A 28,000-nucleotide genomic window follows, 5' to 3' on the forward strand; every position below is an offset into this window, starting at 1 on the left:
GGCTAAGTTCTCCAGAACCCTGCCTCACCCTCTGAGTAATGCACTTCACCAGCTCTGTGTTCCTAACCACAAGGTTGACTCACCTGCTGTCCTTGCAAGTCGGATGTGTCTGGTTTGGGTGTTAGGGTGACGAACGGAAGAAAGGATGGGCAATGATGAACGGCAAGAAAAGCTGATGGTCACATGCTGACCAGTTCCAGGACAGGCCTCAGGTTGGCAGGATGTATACTGGTTTCCCTAGAGAACAGCAGCCTTGTGGTTCTGAGAGTGATGACATAGTCTTGTGTGAATGTGCATTTCCACATGCACAGACATTTGGGTACATTGTGTTTCTAGATTTTTATTTTGGTAGACTCTGTGATTTCTGGCCAAGTATAAGGCCCTTGTGCCTGAATCAAGCAGGAAAAAATTACAGGGAAAATTAAAGAGCCCTGGATCCTTCTGAGAAATGGATAAACAATCTCCAAGGAAATGAAGTTGATGTCGGCATTTCTTTTTGAGCCATAACCTGGCTGTATTAAATTATGCCCTCCTCAACCTTAATGTCATTCAAGAAGGAAGTCATTAAATATACATGATTCCACATCCAAAATCAAAGTATTGTGGGGTTAATAAATTAGTTTCATGTAGTTTTCATATAAGTTGGTATAAAAGGCTATTTCTTCAATAAAATGTTAAGTGGAAAAAAAACAATTGCAGAGCAATATCTATACTCTAGTAAGTATATAAAATATACTGTATATATACAGTATATTAAAGTCATTTTTAGAAAAAAGTATACATAAAAAAGCTTAGCAAAATATATACTAAATCATTAATACTAGATATCTCTGAAGGAATTGAAATTTGCAGAGCCTTTTCCTTTATAGACTTCTAAGTGTTTTTTTAATTTGTTTAAGACTTTATTCATTTTAGAGAGGAGACAGAAAGAGAGAGAGAAAGAGAAGTGGAGGAGGAGCAGTAAGCATCAACTCCCATATGTTCCTTGACCAGGCAAGCCCAGGGTTTTGAATTGGCAACCTCAGCGTTCCAGGTTGATGCTTTATCCACTGCGCCACCACAGGTTAGGCCTTTTTGGAATTTTTAAAAAGAGCTTGTGAATTATTCAGTTTTGCTACATACATCTATCTACCTATCTATATTTTTGAACAATTTTGCAAGTACTTCTATTGTGCTGATTTTGGAAATCAAATTGCTGAGTCAAAAGGTGCATATCTAAAATTTTGAGAGAGATTGCCAATTTTTCCTCTAGAAAGGTTATATTACTTTTATTCTTAGTGCAGTTTTCTGAAACTGGGTTTCACCAACCCTCACCTACAGTGGGTGTGTTATAGTGGGTGATGGATTTTGATCTTCTTTTGGTTTCTATTTCTTTGATTATTAATAAGGTCAAGGCAGTTGCTGTTTGTGAATCATTGTAGCAAACAGGACGTTTCACAGATTCATCTTAACCCCTCTCCTTCCTTTTTCAGAGTAAAAGGTCATTTCTGCATTCCAGGCTGTTCCCAAGCCAAACACCATCTGCCCCAGTGCGGGGCAGATTAGGAAGGTGTGAAGTCCCAGTGGGAACTGTGGGTGTTCAGTGTCCATGTGAGGTGGCCTACGGCCTGACTCACACCAGGGAGTAGGTGCTGGTGACATGCAGGCTTCTGCCTCCACCCCTGTAAATATACAGAGACAGGCACTTCCTTCTTCCTTCTTCCCTGACCTCCACGAACACCCCCCCCACACACACACACAGAGGCTCAGATGCCTCCTGGTTCAGAGAAGCGCTCAGTACGGTGGCTGAGTTCACAGGCAGATGAGTTCAAAGTGCGGCTCTAGTGTTCTTTGTGAACCATGTGACTAAGTTTGTTAACTGCTCTAAGACCTTAGTTTCTTCTTAGGCACAGTGGGGTTCATAAAAGTACCTTTCATACAGTGTTGTCATCAGGATAAAGTAAAATAATCCAGGTAAAAACACCACACAGCACCTAGACTGCAAGAGTAAGCAGTCAGCGTCAGCCGCTTGTTGCTATTATTTGATTACCCCAAACCATGGCTGTCAAAATCCCCTAAATTAATTACTCAAGCCATTCTTTTATGTGCACATTCATTGAGCATTTACTATATGTATGGCAGATAAATGTAAAAGATAGTCCCAACATCAGAGAGCACCCAGGCGGTAGTGCACCAAGAAACAGACCATTAGAATGTCTACTCCTGTTTCCTAAGGCAGAGGTTGTCCAGGGCGTGGTGGGAGCACTGTGCAGGCACCGGATCAGGGAGCCAGGAAGACTCGTTGGCCGATGATCCTTCATGGTCTCTGGCATTTCTGCTCATTTTATAAGCAGAGGCATTACTATAATTGCCCTTTTGTTCCAGACTATCTTTTCAAGGATGTTTTGTCCAGCAAGCAGCCTTGGAAGACAAACTACACAGCGTCTTGGCAGAGGGCCGGTTTGCTGGCCATCCGTTAGAAACAGTTCAGATTCTCTGAACTTGACACTCCTCAGCTGGGGTGCACCCCGCTGCGGGCACAGCCCGCACCTGGGCCGCTCCGTGTTGCCGGCTGGGAGGTGGGGGCGAGGCAACTGCTACAAACACGAAGCTCCTGCTGTTTCTGTGCTGTCGGCAATAACGTCCTTTGTCCCAGACCCAGGAGTCTCATGTCTTCTGCTGGCATCTGTGAAACTGTGGAAGGCTCACTTGTCACCTTGTAAGTGAATGCTTGGATCCTTCACACTTTTTGGCAGGCTTCCTGGAAGAGGTGGCAGTTAAGGTGTATTTTAAATAATGTCTAGGAATTCTTAGTTGTGGGCACGAGGGGCATTCCTTGCAGAAGACTGTTCTGTTCACAGTCAAGGAAGCCTGTGGAAATAAAAACATGCGTGGGGAACGCTGTGTAGTTTAGAATTCCAGAGCTGGGGTGTGCTTGAGGGAGCAGCAAATGAGGCTGGGGAGAGGCAGAAACGAGATCAGGAAGGGCTTCGAGAGCCTAGCCAAGGAGTTAGAAACACATGCGAGTAAGGAACACATCCTGCGTCTGAAATGCGAAACGTGCTCCGTAACACACGCTCCGCAGAGCAGAGAGCCGGGAAGCCGTGGTTTGGTTGGCAGATACGTTGGTGGAGACAGAAATTTGCTTAATCCTGGTGAAGCCCAAGGCCTGAGTCCTTTGTGCCCTTCAAAAAGCCTGGCTTCAGGGCTTGGAATCTGGACCCTTTTACTTAGAAATGGAACACTCTGCTTTTGTGCGGTGCCAGTAGGCAGGCCAGATAAGTGACAGTGATTGAACTTGAAATCTCATTAGGCTGGTGGCTGCAGAACAAGCTAGCTTCTGTGGTGCCTGAGTAGCCTGTGGCTGGAGAGCTCCCCTGTGCGGGCCAGTGGCTGTCCACTGCTATTAGAACCTGGGGACCCCTCCAGACCAGCCGGGACAGCCTCGCCATGGGGCCTTTGCATCTGGCTGTAAGATGTGTGGCCCTGCCCGTCCTTGACTTTGCTATCATTCTGAAAAACTCACAAGGCTTGTGAGTCCATTTTGTTTTGTTTTTAAAATAATATCAAGGACCACAATATTCCCTCATTTGGCCACTATGACTCTGAAAGTGACCAAATTACCCCCCCCCCCCCTGCAAAGCTGCTTGTTCCTCATTTTCTGGGTAAATCCTGGTAACAGCTCAGACCAACCCATCATCAAAGTGATTAATTGCTCAACAATAATTTGTGGTCATAATGACAATAATAATAATAGATGATGATGAAGATAAGAGCGGCCATTTATGGGGCCCTTGCTGTGTGCCAGGCACCGTGCTTGGAATCTGAAGCTTCCCCTCACATAATCCATAGGACAACCATGTGCAGCAAATACACTACTGACCCCATTTTATACATAAAGTACCGGTAACTTAGGTTCAGAGAAGTTATACAACAGAGCTAGGTAGCGAGCCAGAACTAAGAGAAAACAACAAAACAAATCACTTAGGTCTTATTGATTCCAAAACAGGAAGCACTAATTTATTGAATATGAATGTGATCAATTGGTAAATATGTTAATTTTGTTGTAAGGTTACTGCTGCTCAAAACATAGTAAATGAGAAAATTTCTCAAGTAATAGTGGCTAAGGTGTTAGACCACACATGAAGAAGATATGTGTTAAGACAGGCCTTCTGCCAAAGATAGGGTAAAGCAATATGCCACTGAGACACAAATACAAATGGCAGAATCCACAGAATTTTTTTGAGGTCCTGTAGACCAGGGATAAAAACATGTAGCACATACACTACCATCCACCCATTGCCATGTCTGTGGCAGACATCACTAATCAATGCAGTTCTTTCCCGATGAGCCCAGATAGAGCCTCGGAACTTGAGACAACACAGCACTTCAAGCAGATAATCAACTGGAAGAGCACTATATTTGAGATCTATTTCATTTTACAGATTAAAAAACAGAAATGGGAAGGTGCGTAATTTTCTCCAAATCATGCAGTTATTGGAGTTAATACACTGTGAACCTGAAGTTCCCTGTTCAGGAAGTGGGATCAAGGTGCCACCATTTTTGTGATATCTCATAAGACTAGTAAAAGGGAAGATGTTCTGCCTGATGCTGAGAAAAATGGTCAAGACCAGTGGAGAAGGGTCTTCTGAGGCCCGGGGAGCAAAACCAGAAGTTCATAAAGTGGTGGCCAGGAGAAGTTGTCTAGAAGAGTGTGAGCCCTGGGAAGGCAGGGACTTTGTTGTATTCACCTCTGTATTGACATGAGGTAGGCACTCAGTAGTTGAATTAACAAATTTATGAATGAAAATTGTGCCTGGCCTGTGGTGGCACAATGGATAAAGCGTGGACCTGGAACGCTGAGGTCACCAGTTCAAAACCCTGGGCTTGCCTGGTCAAGGAACATATGGGAGTTGATTCTTCCTGCTTCTCCCTCCCTCCTCTGTCTCTCCTATCTAAAATGAATAAATAAAAACAAACAAACAAACAAAAACTAGAGAACTGTATGACCAGGGAGTGAATAGGGGAATATAAACAGAATCAGAAATCTCTGAAGAGTCAGCAAAGAGCTGCAAGTATGAGTTTTATTTGCTTGAAAAATGATTTTCTCATGTTCTCTCTCATTCATTTATTTATCTACATTAGCGATTTTCAACCTTTTTTATGACATCGTTACATAAACTAATTACTAAAATTCTGTGGCACACCAAAAAAATTATTTTTTGCTGATCTGACAAAAAATAGGTATAATTTTCATTTATTCACACCAAATGGCTATTGTTGTGTTGCCTGTTGTCAATTTTTCATTTCACCATCTAAGGGAAAAGAGGTCAGTGCCTCTGACTAAATAGTCAGGCATTGCATGTTTTAAAAATTCTTGCGGCACACTGGTTGAAACTTGCTGATCTGCATTACTGAACACCTGTCACTTGTTGGGCTGTAAACCAGGTGTTTTTACATGTTTATTTTCTAGTCCTAATAATACTGAGAAGTTAATAGTTTACAGATAAGGACAGAAGTTTAGAGAAGTTAAAGTTATGATAGATCTTGAATAAAAGAACTGGAATACAAACTCAGGTATAAATTTTGGCCTTTTCAATATAAAGATATATTTTGGATAGAAAAAGTCATGAAAGTTTATAGCCACAATCTGGGTGGTTTTGAAGAGGCTTTCACAGCCTTCCACCACCTGGTTATGTTCATGTCATTTATATCAACTCATTAAACACCCACCTCCCCCAAGTATGCCCCAAGTGAAAAACCAAGAAACACAGTAATTGCTCCCTCCCAGGGGTGACAGAGCCCCTTGGGGTCACCAGGAGAGGGTATCAGGAGGATGGTTAGGAGACTGTGGAATCTCTCACTGCTTTTGCTCTCCCCAATGATGGGGCATGAGACCTGCTGCCATCAAGAGGGACGGATGTTCTAACCATCAAAGAGGAGTATTTTAAGTGGGTGGCGTGTGCTCGTATCTGAAGAAGTTGGCCACTGGCACATTTCAGTGATACGATGTGGCAAATATAGCCACAGGGAAACAGCCTGAATTTTCCAATCTCGTAATCCAGGGCCTCCCCGAAGAAGAAGCAGAGACAAAAGGCAGAGAGAGCCCGCTACCTCGTGAGTTGTGGTCAGGGTGGAGCACACGCTGGCTGGAAGATGAGGAGGGCCTGCGCCCCAGGCTGGCGGGTCCCCCATGGCTCGAGGTGGGCAGAGGCCAGCAGGCTCCATCTTCCTCCAGCCCTGAAGCAGCAGGACTTAGGCTCAGCCCCATATGCGCAAGTTTTTTGTTTGTTTGTTTGTTTGTTTTTTGCTTCTTCTATGCTTCCAGGATCCTGTTTTTCCTGACTGTCTATGGGGGCCTCCCTCCCCAGAGAACACATACCCTGTAGCAGAAAGGCCAAATCAAAGGCCAGTAGTCAGTCACATGTGTGCCTGTCTCAGTGGAGCAGCTCCCTCCCCCCGACAGTTTTGCTAGGATTTGGAGGTGAGAGGAAGGAAAGAGAACTAATATTCATTGAGCACCTACTACGTGCCAGGTACCGTGTGACCATGTCATATAAGCTCCTTTCCTTAACTCTTAACAAACCTACCTCAAACGGGGTACTAGCCCCGCTCTAAATAAAAGGAAGCCCAGAGTGATTGCCAAGTTCACACAGCTAGTAAGTGGCAGAGTTGGGATCTGGAAATAAGTCTGCCTGACATCCAAAGCCTACACTCCTACTGTATAACATGACCTTACAAAAGGGTCACATGGGAAAGTCACCAATAATCATTGACTGTCTGGCAAATGCTGTGGTATATGCTTGGGTTTATCATCCCCATTTTACAGATGAGATAACTGCAGCCCAATGTTATTAAAAGACTCATCTACGCTTGGCCAGTGTAATGCTGGTGGTTGAGGCCAGGCAGGTTCTCATTGAATTCCCACAAGGCGGTAGAGGAACTGTGGAGCTGGAAAGCATCGGGCCATACCCATTTATTAGAGGCTCGCAAAGATAGGCAAGAGAATGAACAAAAAAGGAAAAGGGCGAATAAACAAAGGAAAGCCTGCTTTTCGCAGTGAAGGGCAAGGGAGCGGGAAATCCGCACCTCGCAGTGGTGGGAGAGTGAGCTGGGAGAACGGCCGCTGGGGAAAAGCACCCTTAGACTTACCTAGGCCGCCCACATGCGGCGCTGCCACGTGCTCATGCACTAATCAGGCAAAGTGCTTGCAGCTGGCAAACCAGCCAGCAAGCCCAATACAGCTGTTTTCCCACAGCCAGTGACAAGAACCAAGGAAGGAAGCAACTTAGGTAGATCACCAAGGCGCGTGTGGGTCCTTTCTGTAGCCCGTGGCCCAGGTCTGGGCTTGGAGAGCTGGAGCAGACAGGGTGAGATGGGTGGGTTCTTGGTGCTGGCACCTCACTGGGCAGCACTGGAGCCATTGTGATGATGGGTGGCTCCGAGGTGTCTCGGCTGTGCCTGGACCGCCTCCCCTACCCCACTGCACATTGCTGACATTGTCCGTGTGCCTGGCCATCCCACCAAAGTGAAGCGACTAAGCCGTGGCTGCTTGTGAACAAAATGAGGTCAAAACCTATTTTTCCATGCCTGAAACATATTAAGGCTTTTTTCAGGTTCATTAACATAAATGGTTCAACTTGAAAGGTTGAACAATTCCTCAAGCACCTTTTTTAGTCCTCACTGTGGTAGAATTTTGTGGGTGGTGCTAGGGGGAGAAAGAGACTCATTGATAAGGGCAGGAAGGAGGCCTGGGGCCAAGGGGCTTGGAAGCTCATTCGAGGCCCAGGGCCCATGCCAGCCGCTTCCCCCACCCAGCGGCCTGGCAGTGCGCTGGGAAAGTGACTTTTTTTTCCTGCAAGGGGGAAAACAATATTGTGTTTGTTTTGTGTTGATTTAAACTTTCTTCTTTTCCTATTTTTTTTTAAGGAAATTGAAGGAATTCTTTGAGCCGTATTTTTGGAAGAGGGTGATAGGTTGCGGGCACTAACGCAGTAGCTCTTAACCTTGGATGTGCCTTAAAGCCACCTTCTCCACCTGGATAGAATCACGGGGAAAGAGCCGCACCCTTGTTCTCACTATCTGTTAAACTAAAGCAGCACTTCTTCTAATCTTCAAAGTAGGCAACAGACCACAGCATTACCAGCAGTGCCTCTGTTCCCAAGAGCAGTCACAGATATCTTCATATTCTCTTGCTTTAGTTGCCAATGTCTTTAAATAGCACCGACGCTCATCACTTCTTAAAAATTAAGATCACTGTCAGACCTTATTATTCAGCATGTGAGTAAAGTGCATAAAACACTGTATCTCAAAAATATTTTGATAAGTGTATTTCAGTGTAATCATCTTTTATCTAAATGCATTATTCTGAGCAGGGGCCTAGGGCCCTCAGGTAGCTTCCATAGGAGTCCATGGCACAGAAAGGCTATGACCCCTGTTTTAAAAAGGGAAGTGGCCAGTGCCTACACTGGGGCCTCTTGGTCATTCAGGTTTAGACACGGCCTCTCAGACAAAGGGGAGGTTGTTGAAGGAACCTGTCTGTTGCATTCGCTGGAGTGGAATCCCCACCATTGTAGGTGGGATCTGAACCCAGGCTTTCCCAGGTACTGCCGGCCACCATTCAGGTGGTTTGAATCCTAAGGACTATGAAGACCTAATGACAGGAAACTAAAGTTTAAACTAATTCTGATCACCAGCAAGACTGGGATCAGGGTCCATCTCAGAGGTAGGCGTGTGCAGGTGGTCTCAGATCTGTTTCTGACACCTTTGTGGCCAGGTGGGAAGCCTGTAGATTCCCGTTCCTTAGGACTCCAGCAGAGGTTAGGGACAGGAAGGCCAGAGGCCTCACCTGAAAGTGTGAGGTCGCCCTCTGAGGCCTGTTTCACCAATGGCCTGGCTTGAGGACGCAGACGAGACATCCAGTTGGAGGTTTCTGGTGTGTCAGGAGGAAGCACGTGCCACACAACCCCGAGCCTGTTCTTCCCCAGAGACTTCACCTGCTCCACTGAAGAGCCCAGCCCCAAGCCTAGGGGACAGACAGAGAAGAGAAGGAAGAGCTAGGCTTCATCACACCGCAGGGTTGTACAGTGTGCGTGCATAGGAACTGTGTCTCAGAATACCAGACGTTGGGAAACTAGGTCTTGTACCATCTCTAAGTGCTAAGTAAGTAGGGACATGATACATTTATTATCTTCTCTTTGCAAGGCAAAGGAAAAACAGTTTGAAGGGGTTGGGTTAGGCCAGATAAGCTCACTGAATCCTAAGGAAAGAGTAAACAAGGAACCAGCCGAGTAAATATGGAGACATTCCATCCCAACGACAGAGAGAGGGTCCTGAATATACCTGGCTGAGCAGAACATTCTCAGCAGCTTTTTGTAATTACTGGAAAGAATAAACAGACACTTATACTCTAACCCTGAAACTTACCCCCTTTCTACCTTTCATCTTCTGCATTATTCTTTCCCTTGGATGAATGAAGGAATCACACAGCCAATGGTGTGAACAATACCAGGCTTATTGGGTGCAGGTAAATGATGTGAATGTGACTAGGATTAATGCTAGTTGCTTGAAGCAAGGTGATTTTGTGAGGGCCTGCATAAGGAGATTTCTGAGGGTGGAGACACAAAGCCGTGGCCACCTCATAAGGGCCCTGATTGGACCCCATTCACCGTAGTCACGTGGGAGCATCATCCTGGTTGGTAACCCGAGGCACAGGCCATGGTCTTCCCTGGTCCAGAAGCATCATGACTCAGAACACTGCTGTTATGGCAACGGCTCTGCTGTCCTCTAAGGCCGAATGCTATTTGTCTGGGGCAGATGCCAGCACCGAGGCGGGTGTCCATTCTGGTTGCATGTGTTGCAGAGTGGCCAAGGCCTGGCAGGACTGGGGGCGAGGGGAGGCAGAACGCAGGTGAAGCTGTTAGCCAGACTGCTAGTTCATCCCCCAACCAGAAGAAGAGGAGGAGGAGGAGGAGGAGGAGGAGGATGGTGGAGATTTGCCCAAGGTGGCTGGTTTGTGGGTGAGAAGTCAGAAGGATAAAGCAGATAAAGTCCTTTGGACAAGTGACAAAATGTTTGTGAGAAACAAGAGCCAAGACCTGCCTTCCCATAGACATTCCTATCATGACTTCCCGGAGTGGTCTCCTAGGAGACCTATGGCGGTGACACCCCAGATCCCTCTCTCCCTGGGAGAGTCTGTCCTCTCCCCCTGGGAGGGCTGGTCACAGTTCCCAAAAGAATCTCCTTCAGGCCCGGGCACATCATTGTAAAGCAGTGCTCTTGGCCCCTCAGACAGCACGGTCCACAACGGCCCACTGTAACCCTCCCCCCAAGATGTTGCTTCTGATGCCGGCCATTCATTGCCCAGAACCTTTATTTTAAAAGAGAGAAAGCATGAAGACCCTCCCCATGGGGCTCCCTTTCAGCACCAGGGGGCCAAGGCTGGGGTCAGAGATCAGTGGGAACCACCGGGGCACCTCCAGCAGGTGACCCCAGAGACTCGACATCAACAGGGACTGATACTTCATGAAAGATCACCAGGATCCTAGGAATGCTAGCCCTGCCAGACCCCTAAACAGTGAAGGGGGCGTTGTGCAGCTGAGGAAAAGGGCATGAAACCTGCTTGGCCCGAAGAGCAGCCAGGAAGGCCAAAGAGACCGTAGAGTGGGCGGGGCCAGAGAGACCAGAGTGGAGATGAAGAAGCACATGAAATCGGCCACTAAGCCATAAGGTCACCAAGCAGAGGGATGTGGGGTTGGCCTCCTTGCTCTAGATGACTGCCTGAGATTGCCGGGAGAAAAATGTCCCCCTCGCTGAATCTTGGCTTTTCCAGTATAAGTCTCGACAAGTCTTTTAAGAGCCTGTTGGTCCTTTGAGGCCAACCGCGTTCCCATTTTCATTCTCTGTTTACTGGGTAGGATACTGAGGGCCGGGGGTGGGGGCACCAAGGAGACAGGGGCTAGTTGCCCAGTGGGAGAGTCAGGGAGGGCTTCACTGAGCAGACATTTTTGCTGCTCCTTAAAGATGAATCAGTGAGGGCATTCTAGAAGCAGGGACCGGGATTGGGTCTTGCGGTGGGTCAGGAAATTGGACTCGAAAGAAGGTCGGAGATTGAGCATGAAGGACTGTATGCCATGCAAAGTGTGGAGCCAGGTTGGTTATCTAAAGGTTGCTGAGTGAGTGACTGTTACGCTTTGGGAGGCTGATGTGTTGAGGGCCGCCGTGGCGACCAGGCGCAGCCCGAGCAGAGAGCTCCGTGGCACACCCGGTTTTTTACTCAGTCCACCCTTGTCACATTATTATGCCAGTGTCACAGGTGCAGTCTGGCCATTCTCTGGGCCTGCAGGGCAGCCTGTCTCCTTCCTTTAGATCAGGGGTCCCCAAACTATGGGCATGCAGTCCCCTGAGGCCATTTATCCGCCCCCGCCGCACTTCCGGAAGGGGCACCTCTTTCATCGGTGGTCAGTGAGAGGAGCATAGTCCCATTGAAATAGTGGTCAGTTTGTCGATTTAAATTTACTTGTTCTTTATTTTAAATATTGTATTTGTTCCCGTTTTGGTTTTTTACTTTAAAATAAGATATGTGCAGTGTGCATAGGGATTTGTTCATAGTTTTTTTTATAGTCCGGCCCTCCAACGGTCTGAGAGTCAGTGAACTGGCCCCCTGTGTAAAAAGTTTGGGGACCCCTGCTTTAGATCCTGATGGAATTAGTCTAACCTCAGTGTTTTCCAGGGCCCCTCGGCTGTGGTGCGGCTTCCAGAACAATGAAGATTAGGGCCATGTGTCATCAGTTTTGTGTTGTAGGAAGATAACTTGGGCTGCAGCAGGGGGCCTGGCAGAGAAGGAGGGAGACTGGAGCCTGGAGCCCAGCCTCTTTGCTTCCACAACTGTGAGGTGCTGCAGGCCTGGTGCCCTAATGTTGGTGCTTTTGAACCCGAAGTTACTCTCTGGCTCTTGATGACTTGAACAGCAGTTCTCTGCATACGGAGCGCTAACTGGGTCCCCAGTATGTTTGGTGAACATCCGACCCATGCCCAGTGGTCCCCCCACTGTCTGCCTGTGGAATGGGGTGGGAGCCCTGCAGAAGCATTGGTTAGGGAGAGGGTAAATGGGCTCCCTCCACTGCTTCGAACTGCAAAGGGCAACAGCACACTCATTTGGTTGGAGAGGACTTGGGCACGCGAAGAAGTTTCTTTTGGAGTTAAATATGGTGTAAGTTTGCCAAAGGCAACGTCACTCAGACTAAAGGAAAGCGTTGGGAAGTTCTGTGAGTGTGGCCTGGCAGCCAGACAGGATCCCCGGAGGAGGGAACAGGCCCTTTTCTGGAACACCCCCATTCCACCCCTGCCGGTCTCCCCAGGAGGCTGGTGGAGAGAGGGGGCTGCGTATGCTGGGGAGGGAGCAGCAGGAGGGGGGAACTCCCGGACTATTTCCCCAGTGCTCCTGGCACAAACCGGACTATTTCCCCAGTGCTCCTGGCACAAACCGGTTGGGGGTGAGTGTCTGTTCACCTGGAATGCCCAGCCCTAGGATGCATTCCCCTCTTCCAGGGCCCTGTGACTGGGGGGGAAAGAATTGGCTGGAGCAGCCCCAGGAGACACAGGCGTTTGCAGACATCGGGACTTCAGGATAATAATAGCTGGCGTCAGCTCCTGGCCTCTGCCTGGGTTTTTCCACAGGGCAAGCTCCACATCGTGGGTCAGCCCAGACCCGTGGTGAGGTTTGGGGCCCCTGCCTGCCCTGAGCTGGCTGAAGGTTTCCAGTGCGGAGTCCAGGAGGGGCTGCGGGCACCCTGCTGTGTGCAGACATGTGTGTCTTTTATAGATTCTTGTGATTGGCCTGCTTTAAAGGTCAAAAAGGACTCTGAGGAACCTGAAGCCCCGACTTGAATTGTGAATGAAAGGGCGACTTCCTGCTGTGCTCAGCACCTCTTAACCCTCTGGGCACCAGGGTCCGCCTCCAGGACCCTCCCCAGAGGCAGAGCTGGCAGCCCCCCTCTCCTGCCTCTCTCACACTGCCCCCTCCTGTCCCCTTCCTGGTACCCCAGCCGCCAGCACCCGGGGTCACCTGTATCTCCTAGAGCACTGGATGAGTTTGGCAAGTGCCAGCCCTGGCACTCCTTGCCCATGACCTTGGTGAGCGACTTCATCTCACTGCCTCTCATTCCCTTGTCTATAAAATGGGGTTTCTCTTGCTCACCTTGGAAGACAGTGAGGATGAGGTGATGAATACCAATGTGCCAAGAACCCAGAGACAATTGAATTGTGTTGAGTTTTCCTTGCCCCTTATATGCCCACTTGTCCTCCTTGGTCAGATGGCCAGTCTGGGCCCCTTGTAGTTAGTTCTGTGTGACTGCCTTCCTCCCCCCCCCCTTGCCTCCCCCCACCTTGTTCTGGTTTCTGGGTTCAACACCCTTCAGAATGTTCCAGTGGCTCCCCACCGGCTTCCCTTCTGTCACCTCCCCCAGGGAGGTACGGAGGCCAAGGAGCAGAGGCTGGGAGCGGGTGGAGAATCCAAAACAGAGGGGGCTGGGGCTGTGTGCTGCTGGGGTGGGGGCTGGGGTGGGACTAGATTACGAGGGCTGCTGTCACAAAGTGCCGCAAACTGGGTACTCAACAGAAATGGATGTCTCTCAGACCTGGAGGCTAGAAGTTCAAAGTCAAAGTGTTAGCAGCATTGGGTCCTTTAAGGGCTGTGTGGCAAGGATGTGTGCCAGACCCCTTCCTGGGCTTGCAGATGGCCCTCTTCTCTTCGTATTGTCCCATTGTCTTCCTCCCACATGTATCTGTCTCTGTGTCCAAATCTCCCTGTTCTAGAAGGACACCAGGCATATTGGATTAGAACCCATCCTGAGGACCTCGTCTTAAGCAATTACATTTGCATTGACCCTATCTCCTAATAAGATCACTCTCTGAGGTACCAAAGGTAGGATTTCAACATACGACTTTAAGGGGGAACACAATTCAACCCCTAACTGTGCATTTGGAGACAACAGGGTGCAGTGGAAGGAGCAGACTTGGCTTGGGGGTCTGATGGACTTGGGTTTAAATCTTAGTTTTTTAAACTCCCTCTTGGGTTCTGACCCTCAATTTCCTTACCTGCAAAATGGAGATTGGTCAGTACTTCATCTTTTCATCTCTTCATTTCCTTTTTTTGTTCTTTTAGTGAATGGCAACTTTGTGCAAAGTCCATGCTGGGAGATATGCAGTGGGTGGCTGTGAGGATCAGAGAGCCGACAGCCCGAGCAGGCGCAGACACACAGTAGGTGCCTCTGGGCCCTCAGTGCCACTTTCCCCGCCCCGGCCCGCAGTGTGCAAAGCTCTGAGGGCCAGTGAGTTCCAGTCGGTGCTCTCACTCCTCCCCTGAGGATGTTCATTCCAGAGCCTTGGGCTCGAGAGGAGGCTGGGGACAGCTGGCCCTGGAGAGGTGTGCCCACGTGGCTTCCTCCTCTGGACCTCAGGAGAACCAGACCGCCTGGGATTCCTGAGCAGTGTGGGCAGAGTGCCGAGCCAGTGCGAGAAGGGGAGCGTGGCAGCCTGGGGGCCACCGAGGAGCCTGGCCCTGGAGAGGTGTGCCCACGTGGCTTCCTCCTCTGGACCTCAGGAGAACCAGACCGTCTGGGATTCCTGAGCAGTGTGGGCAGAGTGCCGAGCCAGTGCAAGAAGGGGAGCGTGGCAGCCTGGGGGCCACCGAGGAGCCTGGCCCTGGAGAGGTGTGCCCACGTGGCTTCCTCCTCTGGACCTCAGGAGAACCAGACCGTCTGGGATTCCTGAGCAGTGTGGGCAGAGTGCCGAGCCAGTGTGAGAAGGGGAGCGTGGCAGCCTGGGGGCCACCGAGGAGCCTGGCCCTGGAGAGGTGTGCCCACGTGGCTTCCTCCTCTGGACCTCAGGAGAACAAGACCGTCTGGGATTCCTGAGCAGTGTGGGCAGAGTGCCGAGCCAGTGTGAGAAGGGGAGCGTGGCAGCCTGGGGGCCACAGAGGAGCCTGGCCCTGGAGAGGTGTGCCCACGTGGCTTCCTCCTCGGGACCTCAGGAGAACAAGACCGTCTGGGATTCCTGAGCAGTGTGGGCAGAGTGCCGAGCCAGTGCGAGAAGGGGAGCGTGGCAGCCTGGGGGCCACAGAGGAGCCTGGCCCTGGAGAGGTGTGCCCACGTGGCTTCCTCCTCTGGACCTCAGGAGAACCAGACCGTCTGGGATTCCTGAGCAGTGTGGGCAGAGTGCCGAGCCAGTGCGAGAAGGGCGTGGCAGCCTGGGGGCCGCCGAGGAGCCTGGCCCGACTTGCCCACAGGTGGACCTGCAGACAGCCTCCCAGGGGTCATGTACGGTCTTCTTCCCGCCTCCTCAGAGCTGCTCTCCTCTGATAAATTCCGAACAGGAAAATCAAAGCTGCAGAACAGCTCTTTCGACATTTCCCACTATGACATAGTAGTGGCAAAGCACCAGGGCCGCATCCAGGCCCAGCATTCTGCCAGAGCTGTGGTGCGTTCCTGGCTAGCCCCTCGGTGCCGCCAGCTTCGGGACACAGTGCCTGGGGCTCTGCCCAGAGCTTTCTAAATATAGCTCTCTCCTGGGGACAACAAAGACCTGATTCCCTGAATGGCTTGGTCTTAATGGCCAGCCTCAGACTGTTTGTCAGATTTCTCCATCAGGATGGGAGGGAGGAACAGGGACAGACAGGAAGTGACTGGACTAACAGAGACTAGAAAGGGGTTGCTGAAGCCAGTTCTTAAATGACTTTGAGATCCAGATGTCCAGCACTCATGGTCTTGGCTCCAAGTTCTGGTCTTTTGTCTCCTGAAATGTGTGGGGCCTAGGGCATTATCTCAGGCAAGCCCTGTCCCCTGAGGGAACTGATTAGTGCTGAAGGGAGAGGAGAATGATCTTCCCAGGGGGAGATGGAAAGAACTTGTCTTTACAGTCAGACTGGCTGGCTTGGACTCCCAGCTCCACCTCTAAGCTGGGTGACTCTGGGCAGATTTTTCACCTTGAATCTCAACTTCCACAGCTGTGAAGTATAGATAATAAATCCCATGTTGAGGGGATTGAGGAGAACTTGTGACAAGTGGCAGGCACTGGTGGCCCCTCTTGCTGGGTCTCTGTGTCAGAATGTCATGGGTTGCTGTTCTAGGCTCTGAAGGGTAGGTGCTCAGCATGGCGTCCCCTCCTTCCTGCTCTGGGGCACTCAAGTGACCTTACCCTCTGCCCTGGTGAGTGTCCTTAATTCCATCTCAGTGCAGCCTGCTGGAGCCTGCCTCCCAGTCCTAATGGTCTAAGAGGTACCGCAAACCCAGGACTTCCCCAGCCTCCTCCTTCAGAGCTCACCTTTTCAGACATCGTATGCCCAGCGGGATGCTGAGGCTCCTTTAAAACATTGGCCTACGTGTGACTATAACCTGTAAGCACAGGTTAGAGAAACTAGAATTGTTGAAAAGAATAAAATCCTGGATTTCTCAGTTCCGGCCTGGCTCTGCTTAGAGCTCACCCACCCATGTCCTCCCCTCCCACTCATTCAGTTCTGTTTAAGGTGAGAGGACCTGACCTGTTTCCCAGGTCTCTACCACCAGAAAAGATGGGACCCTTCTCCTACTGGCAAAGCCTTACTGTATGGAAAGCCTGGTCTTCATATAACGAGAAGCTACTCTGCCCCCAGGAACTTGACTCCTCTGGGATACTCTCTGGATACAGATAAGTCAGGACTGGTGAAATCTCCAAGTGTTGACAGGGACAGAGGTGGAGAGTTGCTGGCGGAAACATTAACCCCTATTGTTTGAACCTGCTTTTCTGCTGACAAGCTGATCTCCTGGCAGGGGTGCTCCCCAGGGGAATCACACATTGGATGGGTATAAAAGATACACAGCTGCTGTTGCTATGACCACCATCCAGAGAGCATTAACGCCATACAGCAGCCCAGTGAAATAGGTCACACGGCTATTAAAGGATAAAACCAGGATTCAAAAGTGCTCTTTTGGCCTCTGGGGTTTCTTCATGCTTTGGGGGTCTAAGGTTTCCAGTATGATCACAATTTTTTTTTTCTTTTTAGTGAGAGAGAGAGAGAGAGAGAGAGAGAGAAGAGGAGAGATGAGAAGCATCAATTCTTCATTGCAGCAGCTTAGTTGTTCACTGATTGCTTTCTCATATATGCCTTGACGGGGGTGGGGGGGGTGAGGGGGGGGTAGACTCCAGCCTAGTGAGTGACCCCTTGCTCAAAGTGTCAGTGACCTTGGACTCAAGCCAATGAGCTTTGGGCTCAAGCCAGTGACCCCAACTCAAGCCGGCGACCTTGGGGTTTCAAACCTGAGTCCTCTGCGTCCCAGGCCAGTGCTCTATCCATTGCGCCACTGCCTGGTCAGGCTGATCACAGTTCTTAAGGAGCTTTTGTAGAAGCTACTGGGAGTGCACATCCACAGTAAACAAGCCTGCAGACTGTCAGAACAAAAGCAGTGACCTTTCTCAAGGAGGGGTCACACTGACCTCACCTACCAGACCTCTTGCAAGTCAGTCAGCAAAGGAAACCAGTAGCTTTATTGTATTTCAGTTTTTGAAAAGTCTTTGGCAAGGTTCCATGCCACAAAAAAATTTTCCATACCTAGAAAAAAAAATTAATTGCTTCACTGTGGCAGTGCAGGGAATGCTTTGTCATGCGTAGGAGCGGGTTTAGGGAAAGAAAAATATTCCTAAGGATGAATGTGTATTTTTCTTGATGGAGAATTGTAAACAACAGGGTCTTACAGGGTTGATGCTAGAGAAGTCTTAGCTTGTACTTTTTAAAATAAGAGATCTGGAAAAGAGAGCATAGAGTGAAAATTCTACGTTGACAGGATTCTTGGGAAATGAGAAGTCAAATTAATGGAATGTATGTTTTTTGCTTTGGTTCCCAAATCCTTGCTAATATCTGCATTTTGTTAGCCTGTCTGCCATAGTAATGTTCAAGAGGGTGCATTCATTCAACACGTATCTGTCGTGTGCCCCTGTGTGCCAAGTGTCAGGGTCAAGAGGTTCCTTGGGAGGTGCAGTAGTGCAGAGGGAAAAGAATGCACAAGGGGTCAACACGGGGGAGAGCAAGTTTACAGAAGTGGCTACACACTTTATTTCCCAAAGCCAGTTTTATATGGTGCAGAAGAATTCATGCATGCGCGACCCTCCCTCTGCCTTTATAGATAAGGCAGCTGGTTATACAACTGTGGGAGCAACTGCGCATGCACTCCCACTTCCGGGTCATGTCCTTTTTTTTTTGGCATAGCTACTGCGCAGGCGCTCTGGGCTCCAGCTCATAGCTGGGCTCTCACAGCCAGGCCCTGTGCTTTATTAGTTTATTGTACATGTTGTTATTCTGCTTTACAAAAACGGGATTTTGTGCTTTCACCTACTGATATAAACATCTCAATGCAAAGAACTACCTCCTTCTTTTTCTTTTTTTTGTTTGTTTGTTTGTCTTTATTTATTTATTTATTTTTTACAGATACAGAGAGTGAGTCAGAGAGAGGGATAGACAGACAGGAACGGAGAGAGACAAGAAGCATCAATCATTAGTTTTTCATTGCGCATTGCAACACCTTAGTTGTTCATTGATTGCTCCTTCATATGTGCCCTGACCATGGGCCTTCAACAGATCAAGTAACCCCTTGCTGGAGCCAGCGATCTTGGGCTCAAGCCGGTGGGCTTTTTGCTCAAACCAGATGAGCCCGCGCTCAAGCTGGCGACCTCGGGGTCTCGAACCTGGGTCCTCTGCATCCCAGTCCGACGCTCTATCCACTGCACCACCGCCTGATCACGCCCTCCTTCTTTTTCTTGTCCACCTGGTGGCATTTCCCCACAAAATGACTATATAGCTGTTTAATCAGTTTCCTCTTGTTGGGCATTTCCATTGTTTCTGGACTAGAGATATCACAATGTAGCCTTAAACACCCCGGTACTCAGATATATATATATATATATATATATATATATATATATATATATATATATATATATATATATATATATATATGGAAAAAAGTTTCTGAGGATAGTCACCTGGAAGGGAAATTACTGAGTCAAAATATACATGCATTTAAATGTTTGATAGGTGCTGATGAATTGCCTGCAAAAAACATCTAGTTTAATTTTAATTACCCCCCAAAGTGCCTGGCACTACCCATTTCCTCAAACCCCTACCAACATTGGAAATTACGTTAGTTTCCTATTGCTACTGTACCAGCTTATCATACATTTGGTAGTTTTAAAAGGACACAGATTCATTATTTTACAGTTCTGTAAGTCAGAAGTCTGGCAGGAGCCTCACTGGACCAAAACAAAAGTGTCGGCAGGGCTGAGCTCCTTCCTAAGGCTCTCAGTGAGATTCTGTTCCCCGGCCCCTGGCTCGCGTCCATCTTCAGAGTCGGCGAAGTCTGGGTGGACTGGTGGAGTCTTTCCCCATGGCATCCACTCTGTTTCTGCCCCCGTTTCATCTTCATAGCTCCTTATGATTACATTGGGCACACCTGGATGACCCAGGATGCTCTCCTTATCATCACGTCAGCTGATTAGCAACCTTAATTTTACCTGTGACTTTAATACTCCTTTGTCACGTAACGTGGCATATCCATCCACAGGTTCCAGTAGGATGTGGATGTGGGGTGGGGGTGGGGAAACAGTATTCTGCCAACCACAGATATTATCAACGTTTATAACTGTTTTCATTGCAAACAAAAACATGGTATCCTGCTCTTTTAAGTTGCATTTTCTTGATTATTGGTGAGGTCAAACATCTTCCCTGTGGAGAAACAAAGCAGCTTCTGTTACTGGGCATTGCCTGTTCATACCCTGTCTCTCCTTTTTCTACTGGATTGCCTTTCTGTTTTTTGGGTTGTTTTTTTTTTAATTGAATTATAAATTCGTTGAGGGCAAAGACCTTCTCATATTTGTCCCAGTTCTTCAAAATTTGGCTGGGTTCAGAGAAGAGACTCGATGTCTTTGGGCCCTCCCTCCCCTCCTCTTCTCGTGCTGTTCTACTTGGGGAGAACTATCAGGACACTTCCAGCTGAACTGGCAGAGCTGAGTCTGTGTCCGGGAGGGTGTGGTGGCTGAGACAAGGCTCGTCTGTGGCTCTGGGGTCAAACAGACCGAGTGCCCAGCCCCCAGTTCAGCTTTTGACTTGGGCAGCCCTTTCACCCCTCCCCCTCGCCAAGCCTCAGTTTTCTCTTGCATAAGAACAGTGACAGTAGCATGCTGACGTTTTTGGATTGCTGGCATGGGAACAGGGATAAGCACTGACTCCTTTTGAGGAGGACCCTGCTGGCCACAGTGATCAGTGGGCTGACATGAGTCAAACTCTGGGGAGACACAGAGGAGAGCAATTTCTGGTCACTTTGCAGGGTGCTAGGCAATGTGCTCTCTTAGACATTTTAAAAGAATTTACAGTAGAGATTTAAATTGCTTTTTAGTTATGCTGGGTGTTGGCCCTTGTTTCCTCTTGGGCCCCTGGTGACCACAGGGGCTGATGCAGGGTGTGACTTGTCCCATCATCTCCAAGTTGGCCTCTTTCCCGTCACCCTTCAGAGGAGGCCTGGGAAGATGCCGTCCAGTGGCACTGGCAGTCTTCCTGGCGGGACAGGCCTTGTTTGGTGAGCAGTACAGGACCCACACTCTGAGCTGTGCCTATTGGGGTTGGTACTAGGGCTGTTGGTGCAGAAGCCAAGCCTGCAGCCTCCCTGGGCCAAATGGCCACCCTCTCAGGCCTGCTGTCTGGCCAGGGTACACCCAGACCTGAGCCTGAAATGCTAGCCCCTTCCCAATGACAGAGCTAATGAGTTCGCCTGGCCAGGCGGCCTAACCGCATGTTCTGGCCCCCAGGGTGTCCAGAAGGCCTTGGTGGCAGGCTCCTTGTCCATACCTGTGAGCGATGCTGCCTCAGTTCACAGAGCAGGCAGGGGCTAGTCTGGAACAAGTGGGCCAGAGCCTGTCCTCCAGGCCTTCCCAGGTCCGGTTCCACACCCGCTCTTAGGACGGAGCATGCCTGGTCATAGTGGGGAGGGAGGGACCTGCCTCCCTAGAACCTTGGAAGGTTTGCTAGGGCCCCAAAATCCCTGTCCCGGGAGTCTTTCATCCACAGTCTCTGCCAGCTGCATCTGAGCCCCTTCTCCCAAGGGCTAGTGGTGGGAAGTCCACCTACCATGAACTAACTGCACTGTCGGGGGGGTGGCGGCCTCTCGGAACCTCCATCTTTAGCAAGCAGTGTGGGAATAGTAATCCGTCCTGCTGCCTGCTGGAGCGCTTACAGGTGGCCCAGGATGTAGATCAGGGGTCCCCAAACTTTTCACACAGGGGGCCAGTTCACTGGCCCTCAGACCGTTGGAGGGCCAGACTAAAAAAACTATGAAAATCTCTATGCACACCGCACACATCTTATTTTAAAGTAAAAAAAACAAAACAAGAACAAATACAATACTTAAAATAAAGAACAAGTAAATTTTTAAAAAATCCAATTAAAAAATAAATAAAAAATATACTTACCTAGTGCGGCTGCCGCGCTGTGGACCCGGCGCCTCGGTCTTCAGTCTGTCAGGCCTAGATACGCACGTCGGGCGCTACAACGTCGCGAACATCTAGGTAGGACAGTGAGCGCCGAGCGCAATACAGGAAAGAGTCCCTGTATAGAGGCGGGCGCATTATTTCAATTGTAAGCGCCAGAGTGCTTACAATTGAAATGAATCAGGGAACCAGCTGAATCCCCGTAAGTGCGACGGGGGCCGGGTAAAAAGGCCGTCGCGAGCCGTAGTTTGGGGACCCCTGATGTAGATAGAGCCCAGCCTGTGCTGGCCCCGTGACAGGGTCCTCAGTGGTGGTTCTTGTGACAACGTCCCCACTTCATCTGCCCTTCTTTTCCTCTGCAGCTGCCAGGGGTCTGAGCTGACATAGTCTTGCTCCTGCTAGTGACCCGGTGACTGTAGCAGGCCTGCAGTGACCTTCCCGTGACCTCCTCTCTCTGGGGCTCCATGGTGGACAAATTCCTTTCCTTCTTTCTCTCCCCCATTTCTCCAGCCGAGTGGGGCTGGCAGCTGAGAAAGCACCTGGGCTGGGGTTGGGGGTTGGCGGAATGCCCCGCCCCGCCCACCCCACGCCCCTTTGGGAAGCGGGCAGCGGCCTCTGTCAGCCTCAGACCCAGGACCCCGAGGTGCGCTCCCCGAGGCCACCCTTTTCCTTCGCCGTCAGCAGGGTTCTGCTGAACTCCAGCCCGTCCTGTGCAGCCGCCCGGCCTGGAACTCATTCAGCCATTTATTAAATCCATCTGCTCTGTGCTGAAGAGTGGCTGAGGTCTCCGTGTCCCCACCCTGGGTGTGAGGGAAGGCTGCACACAGAGGCAACTGTGTGAACTGGGTGTGGCATCCTAGAGGGCAGAAGCTTAGCTGCGCTGTGCCAGGGAGGGCCCTGCCAGCCGGGGCGGTGGGGTGGTGGCAGGGGGCTGATGAGTGAGCCAGGCAGGGCTGGGGGAGGGGCAGTGAAGGGCATCTGCAAGCTGTCTCTGCACCCCGAGCCTGCAGGGCTGAGACGGGTATAACGGGGCTTTGCCCTCCCTGGGCACGGCGGGCTTGCTGACCTGCTTCACCTGACAGAGCCGCCTTCCCCTCCCCCAGGAATGCATCATTGACGAGGACTGCGGGCCCCGCAGGTACTGCCAGTTTGCCAGCTTCCAGTACACCTGCCAGCTGTGCAGAGACCAGCAGACGGTGAGTGTGCCCGGAGGCCTCCAGGGCTGCAGCTGCAGGGCTGTGGGGGCCTAGAGAGAGCCCTGGGGGAGAAGGCCGGCAGTCCCACGTTCTCAGCTGGGCTTCCTGGAAGCTCCTGTGGAGCCCAGCCACACGTCCCGGCTTGGAAGAGCCTCTCCATGACAGCCAGTGGGGCTGACTCCTGGAGTGACCAGGAAGCCACCTTCAGAGCTGCTGCCTCATGGATGACGGGGGAGAGGCACCACCCCTGTCCCTTGGTCCCAGTGGACTTAGCCAGCCAGACCCTGCACCCCCAGGCAGGGAAAGGGCAGCGTCTCACCTTCCTGGCCCTCAGCCCACCCCCCTGGATCTTTCTCCCAGTCGGCCCCATCAGATAGGGCAGAAAGAGGGCCAGGAACAAGCCAGACTCTTCCCTGATGGAGATTTTTCAGGAAAGTATGAAACAGGACTGGAGATTCTGCCGCCTCCCAGCAGGTGTTTGGAAAAAGCCATACAGCCTCACAGACTTTTCTTGATCCTTTTCATCCTTAAGACACTAGTTCAGCACAATAACAAGCTTGTAAAAAATAGAGGGCTTCTTATGACTCCCCATCCCGCTCCATCCCTGGTTAGAAGCTAAAAGTGTGCCTCCCAGCCTGTCCTGCTGGGTGCCATCATTAAGCATGGTCAGGGACCCACTTCAGTCTCTGCCATTCCCCATGTGTGACTCTAGGCCCACTGCACCCACGTGCCTGACTATTCACGTGACCTTCCCAGGCTTGGGCCTTCATGTAATCAGCTTAGAAGACTCACATTGCTGCCTGCATCTGTGGGCCCGAAGCCACCTTTCTTCCTGACCCAGGGACCTAATAAGGAGGCAGGCATAAGTCTGTGGGTGAACTGCAGAGACAACCACATCCTTTAAAGGCAAAATCTCAAGCTGTGTAGGAAGACCCAGACTCATGCATTCCCCCCAGAACCATTTTCCCCAGTGTTCTGACCCCTCGCGTCTGTCTCACCAGCCCTGCTCCCCTGACTTCCATGAATAGCAATCCCCACACTGACCTAGGACCTCAGTGTCTTCATCTGTACAGTGGGACAACATGGGTTAGCTTAGCTGTGGCATCTCCAGGCTTTCCCAGCTGGGGTTGGTGGAGGATGGGCTCTCCCCAGTGTGCGAGCGGGTGGGCTGCTGTGTTCCCACCTCTCTGCAGCTCTGCACCCGGGACAGTGAATGCTGTGGAGACCAGCTATGTGTCTGGGGTCACTGCACCAAAACAGCCACCAAAGGTAGCAATGGGACCATCTGTGACAACCAGAGGGACTGCCAGCCCGGGCTCTGCTGTGCCTTCCAGAGAGGTGGGTGGCTCGCTTCTGGGTGCAGGGTAAGCCCTGTCCCGAGCTCCGCTATCTTACTCTACCTCGCTCCCCAGGGCTGAGTTAACACCTGGCTCCTGTCCTGTTTCCTGTGAACCGAACTGCCCCCTTCTGCCCCCATCCTCCAAGCTCATGCCCCTCCCGGGTGAGGTCAGCTCAGGTGCCCTCCCCTCCCACAAATGTTTCTGAAAACCTCACCCTCAGCCACCTTGCCCACCCCCCGATCCACCTGGTACCTGCTGCTCCTGCAGTTTTTCTTAAGGACAAGCTTTCTGGCTATCACTCCCCTGGACGCTGCAGCCACTTTTATTCTGTCACTTAGTTAGACTCCCTGGTCTACCTGCCAAGCCTTGGCCAGCTCCAGCTGGCCTGTTCTCTATTTCTCTCTACTACTCCTTGGCCCCTTTGGGAACCTCACTGGCCCAACCTGAGCCCAACCCCAGGCTTTTGTTGATGCTGTGCCCCAGCCTTGAACACCTTTCTTCCACTCTTAATTTCTCCAGACCTTTGACATTAAACCCCAGCACAGGACCACCTCTTCCAGGCAGTCCTCCATAACTGCTCCAGCTCTCCCAGCTCATTTTCTCTTGAGTCCATACTGCCATTCTTGTTTCCTCTCATTCTGCTTCTTTACTCCTAACCTCCACATTGGGGATGAGGGTGGAAAGTGGGAGGCCGCATCCCATTTCTCTGCTCCCTCCCTTGGTTCCCGCCTTGGGGCTGGGCCACCGGGGTGATGTGTGGTCGGTTCTAGGTCTGCTGTTCCCTGTTTGCACACCCCTGCCTGTGGAGGGTGAGCTCTGCCATGACCCTGCCAGCCGGCTTCTGGACCTTATCACCTGGGAGCTGGAGCCTGATGGAGCTTTGGACCGATGCCCATGTGCCAATGGCCTCCTCTGCCAGCCTCACAGGTGAGGCTCCACCTGTCTTCCTTGTCAGGGGCCAAGAGGAGATGAAATGCTACCCATGGGGACTCAGGAGCAGGAGCAGGGGGAAAATGTGGCTTCAGTTTAGGAAAGGTTTGATTTGAAGTGTCCTTGGGTCTTGCAGATGGAGGGGTTCAATTGCCATCAGACCTATGGGACTAAGGCTAGGGAGAAGGTATGGCCAGGGGTACAAGTTAGGGCTCATCTAGAGAGTGGTTGGATCCTTGTGAGTGGGTGCTCTGGGGAGAGGGTGAGGGTGTGGAGGGAGAGGCACTAAGGACTAGAGCAGGGGTAGTCAACCTGGTCCCTACCGCCCACTAGTGGGCGTTCCAGCTTTCATGGTGGGCAGTAGCGGAGCAACCAAAGTATAAATAAAAAGATAAATTTAACTATAGTAAGTTGTTTTATAAAGATTTATTCTGCCAAACTTAGCGAAAATCCGATATAAAGTACTTGGTAAGTAATTATTATTATATGCTTTAACTTGCTGTAACTCTGCTTTATAAATTTTATAAAGTAAAGTTACTTCCCTACTTTATAAATCACCATTACTGTGGAACCAGTGGGCGGTTAGAAAATTTTACTACTAACAGAGACACAAAAGTGGGCGGTAGGTATAAAAAGGTTGACTATCCCTGGACTAAAGGGAGCCCAGGCCCATTATGACAAAGGACAAGCTAAGAAGGAGCAGTGGAGAGGTAGGAGGGAAACAGGCCCAGGGTTCCCCACAGGCACATGGGACATTACGTCCCTCTGTCAGGAGCTGCTCTGCCTGGAGGAGATGGGCGGGCGGCTCTAAATTCTCAGACCCTGTGACCTGGGAAGCCCAGCGCAAGAGAGTCAGTCAGTCACAGGAAGACAGACATCCCCTAGAGACGGGGAGGGGGGGGGGGCTGCCGCTCAAGTACATTCTCCAAAAGTGAGCCTCCTGTACTTTGCTAAGGCAAGATGTTGACAGAGAGTTGAGACTGTCAAAGAGATGTTAGAGGAGGCGTTTTGTAGGTGAGACTGGGAGACCACCGGGGGCAGCATGAGATGGAGCCTGTCTCATGCCCAGGCTCCCCGTGTGGAGGGCCCAGCTTTGCCCCCTAGGGAGACCTGGCCCTCGGCCGGCCGAGTCACAGCCCTTGTCTCTCCCCAGCCACAGCCTGGTGTATGTGTGCAAGCCGACCTTCCTGGGCAGCCGCGACGAAGACGGAGGGAGCCTGGTACCCAGAGAGGCCCCCAGTGATTATGGAGACAGCAGCTTCATTGAGGAGGTGCGCCAGGAGCTGGAGAACCTGGAGAGGAGCCTGTCCGTGGAAATGGCCCTCGGGGAGCCTGCCGCCTCTGAGCTGCTGGAGGGAGACGAGATTTAGACCCAGGCTTGTGTGCGGGTAGACGTGCAATAGAAGTAGCTAATTTATTTCCCCAGCTGTGTCCTCTAGGTGTTGGCTCGCCAGGCTTTTTTCCATGGCCTCTTCCCAGAACATTCTCCCTCTGGCTTGAAACAAAACAAGGTTCTGTGCACTTGCCCCGCTCCCCCGGACAGCACACCACGCATCCCGGTTCTGAGGACGGGGGAAGGACGGCGTGTGGGGGTGAAGGCAGAACAAGGCTGCTAAACCTGGGCCAAGTTACTGGCCACTTTGCCTCTGCTGGTTGGCAGATGGCACATTTCATTTTGTTCTATGTCCCCCAGGAGGGGATGGAAAAGGATGCAGAATTTCCTCATGATGGGTTTTGGGGAAATGTTGATGCTTACACGTGTGGAGAAGAGTGCCCTGTTTTGCCAATGTATACCCGGCAAAAATGCAACAGATGAATTTTTCATGCAGTTCCTCGCATGGGCTTAGGTAAGCCGTGCCTGCCTTCAGCTGCTGCAGGTGAAATGTTCTGCTCTCTCCGGGTTACATGCATTCAGCTTTTCAGCAGTCACTCAGCTCCTACCTCTGTGCCAGGTAAGCCGTTTCACATCCACAATCAAGTCCTGCTGTCACCAGCGCCTGGTGAAGGGGGTGCTGTTCTCCCCAGCTGTCCGCATCTCAGAGGCTCCGAGACGCCAAGCCGCTTGCCCCAGTCACACAGCGACTGAAGACTAGAGCAGGATTCCAAGCCCAGTGCTCTCCCCACTTTTTTCCCACCAGTCTTGGTGCCACCAAAAGTATCCCCTAAAAAGAGGAAGAATGAGATTTTTCTTTTTCTGAGGCAGAGCTGGAATTAAGGTCAATCTAATGTACCCGTCTCTGTAAGAGTAAACTTCTGCTCTTAGAAATAACAGCGTTCTCCCCGTGTGGGGTGGCCATTATTCTAGTGGTGGACAAGTGGTATTGACACTGTCCCCTATGGCAGTTAGCTACATTAGTAACTTTGAAGGTACATGACTGGAGCATAATATTTAAGTTAACTTGCCAGAAACAGTACTTAGGTAATGATAGGACCAGGAGTGTATATGAAATTTGCAAAATCACTTACCAGCAACTGTAGACCATTATCAGCCACATGGAGAAAATCAGACCAAGCAAGGCTCTATGAAATATGGTTGTAATATCCAGACTGAGAGCATGGACTGTATGCTTTCCACAGATTATATTTTCAGGTGTCATGGACTGTTTCCACTGTGTATTCATCCAGAGTCATTAAATTTTAAAGTTGCAAACGACTGTATAAGCATGCTTTCTTTGAGGTTTAGTTATGTATAAACACAGATGTTGCGTTTAGAAATCAAGCATAAATCACTTAAAACTCCTCTTATGTAGTTCTTAGACTTTGTTATTTTCTTTTGACTTTGAGTAAATACCAAATCCCTTTCATCCAGAAAAAATAAAATAGAAATGACCTGCATTGTAAAAAAAAAAAAAAAAAAAGCCCTTTCCATGTAAGCAAATATTCCAGACAATGAAAACACACTCCTTTTAGAACAATATATTTTAGAAATATTAACCATTTTTGGATGGGAATTAATCTTAAGAGTGTCAATATTTCACTCTTCTGAAAGAATAACTGGAATTTTTATGACTTTTCTTGGGAGCCTTCTTTAATCAAACGCAGTTCTGA

General features: G+C 50.2%; 1 protein-coding gene across 2 annotated transcripts in view; it reads left to right on the forward strand.

Annotated features, from left to right (window-relative positions):
* The window catches only part of DKK3 (dickkopf WNT signaling pathway inhibitor 3), a 44,479-nt gene extending 16,873 nt beyond the window's left edge, over nt 1–27,606 (forward strand). For both annotated transcript variants that reach the window (XM_066365549.1, XM_066365542.1), the window contains exons 5-8: nt 22,590–22,682; nt 23,876–24,020; nt 24,793–24,949; nt 26,106–27,606. In XM_066365549.1, the coding sequence (XP_066221646.1) occupies nt 22,590–22,682; nt 23,876–24,020; nt 24,793–24,949; nt 26,106–26,322 (612 nt within the window). In that variant the 3' untranslated portion in view covers nt 26,323–27,606. The remainder of the gene's footprint in view (nt 1–22,589; nt 22,683–23,875; nt 24,021–24,792; nt 24,950–26,105) is intronic.
* Nucleotides 27,607–28,000: the final 394 nt, after the last annotated feature.

Source organism: Saccopteryx leptura, chromosome 1, assembly GCF_036850995.1.
Source record: "Saccopteryx leptura isolate mSacLep1 chromosome 1, mSacLep1_pri_phased_curated, whole genome shotgun sequence".
Taxonomy (NCBI): Eukaryota; Metazoa; Chordata; class Mammalia; order Chiroptera; family Emballonuridae; genus Saccopteryx; species Saccopteryx leptura.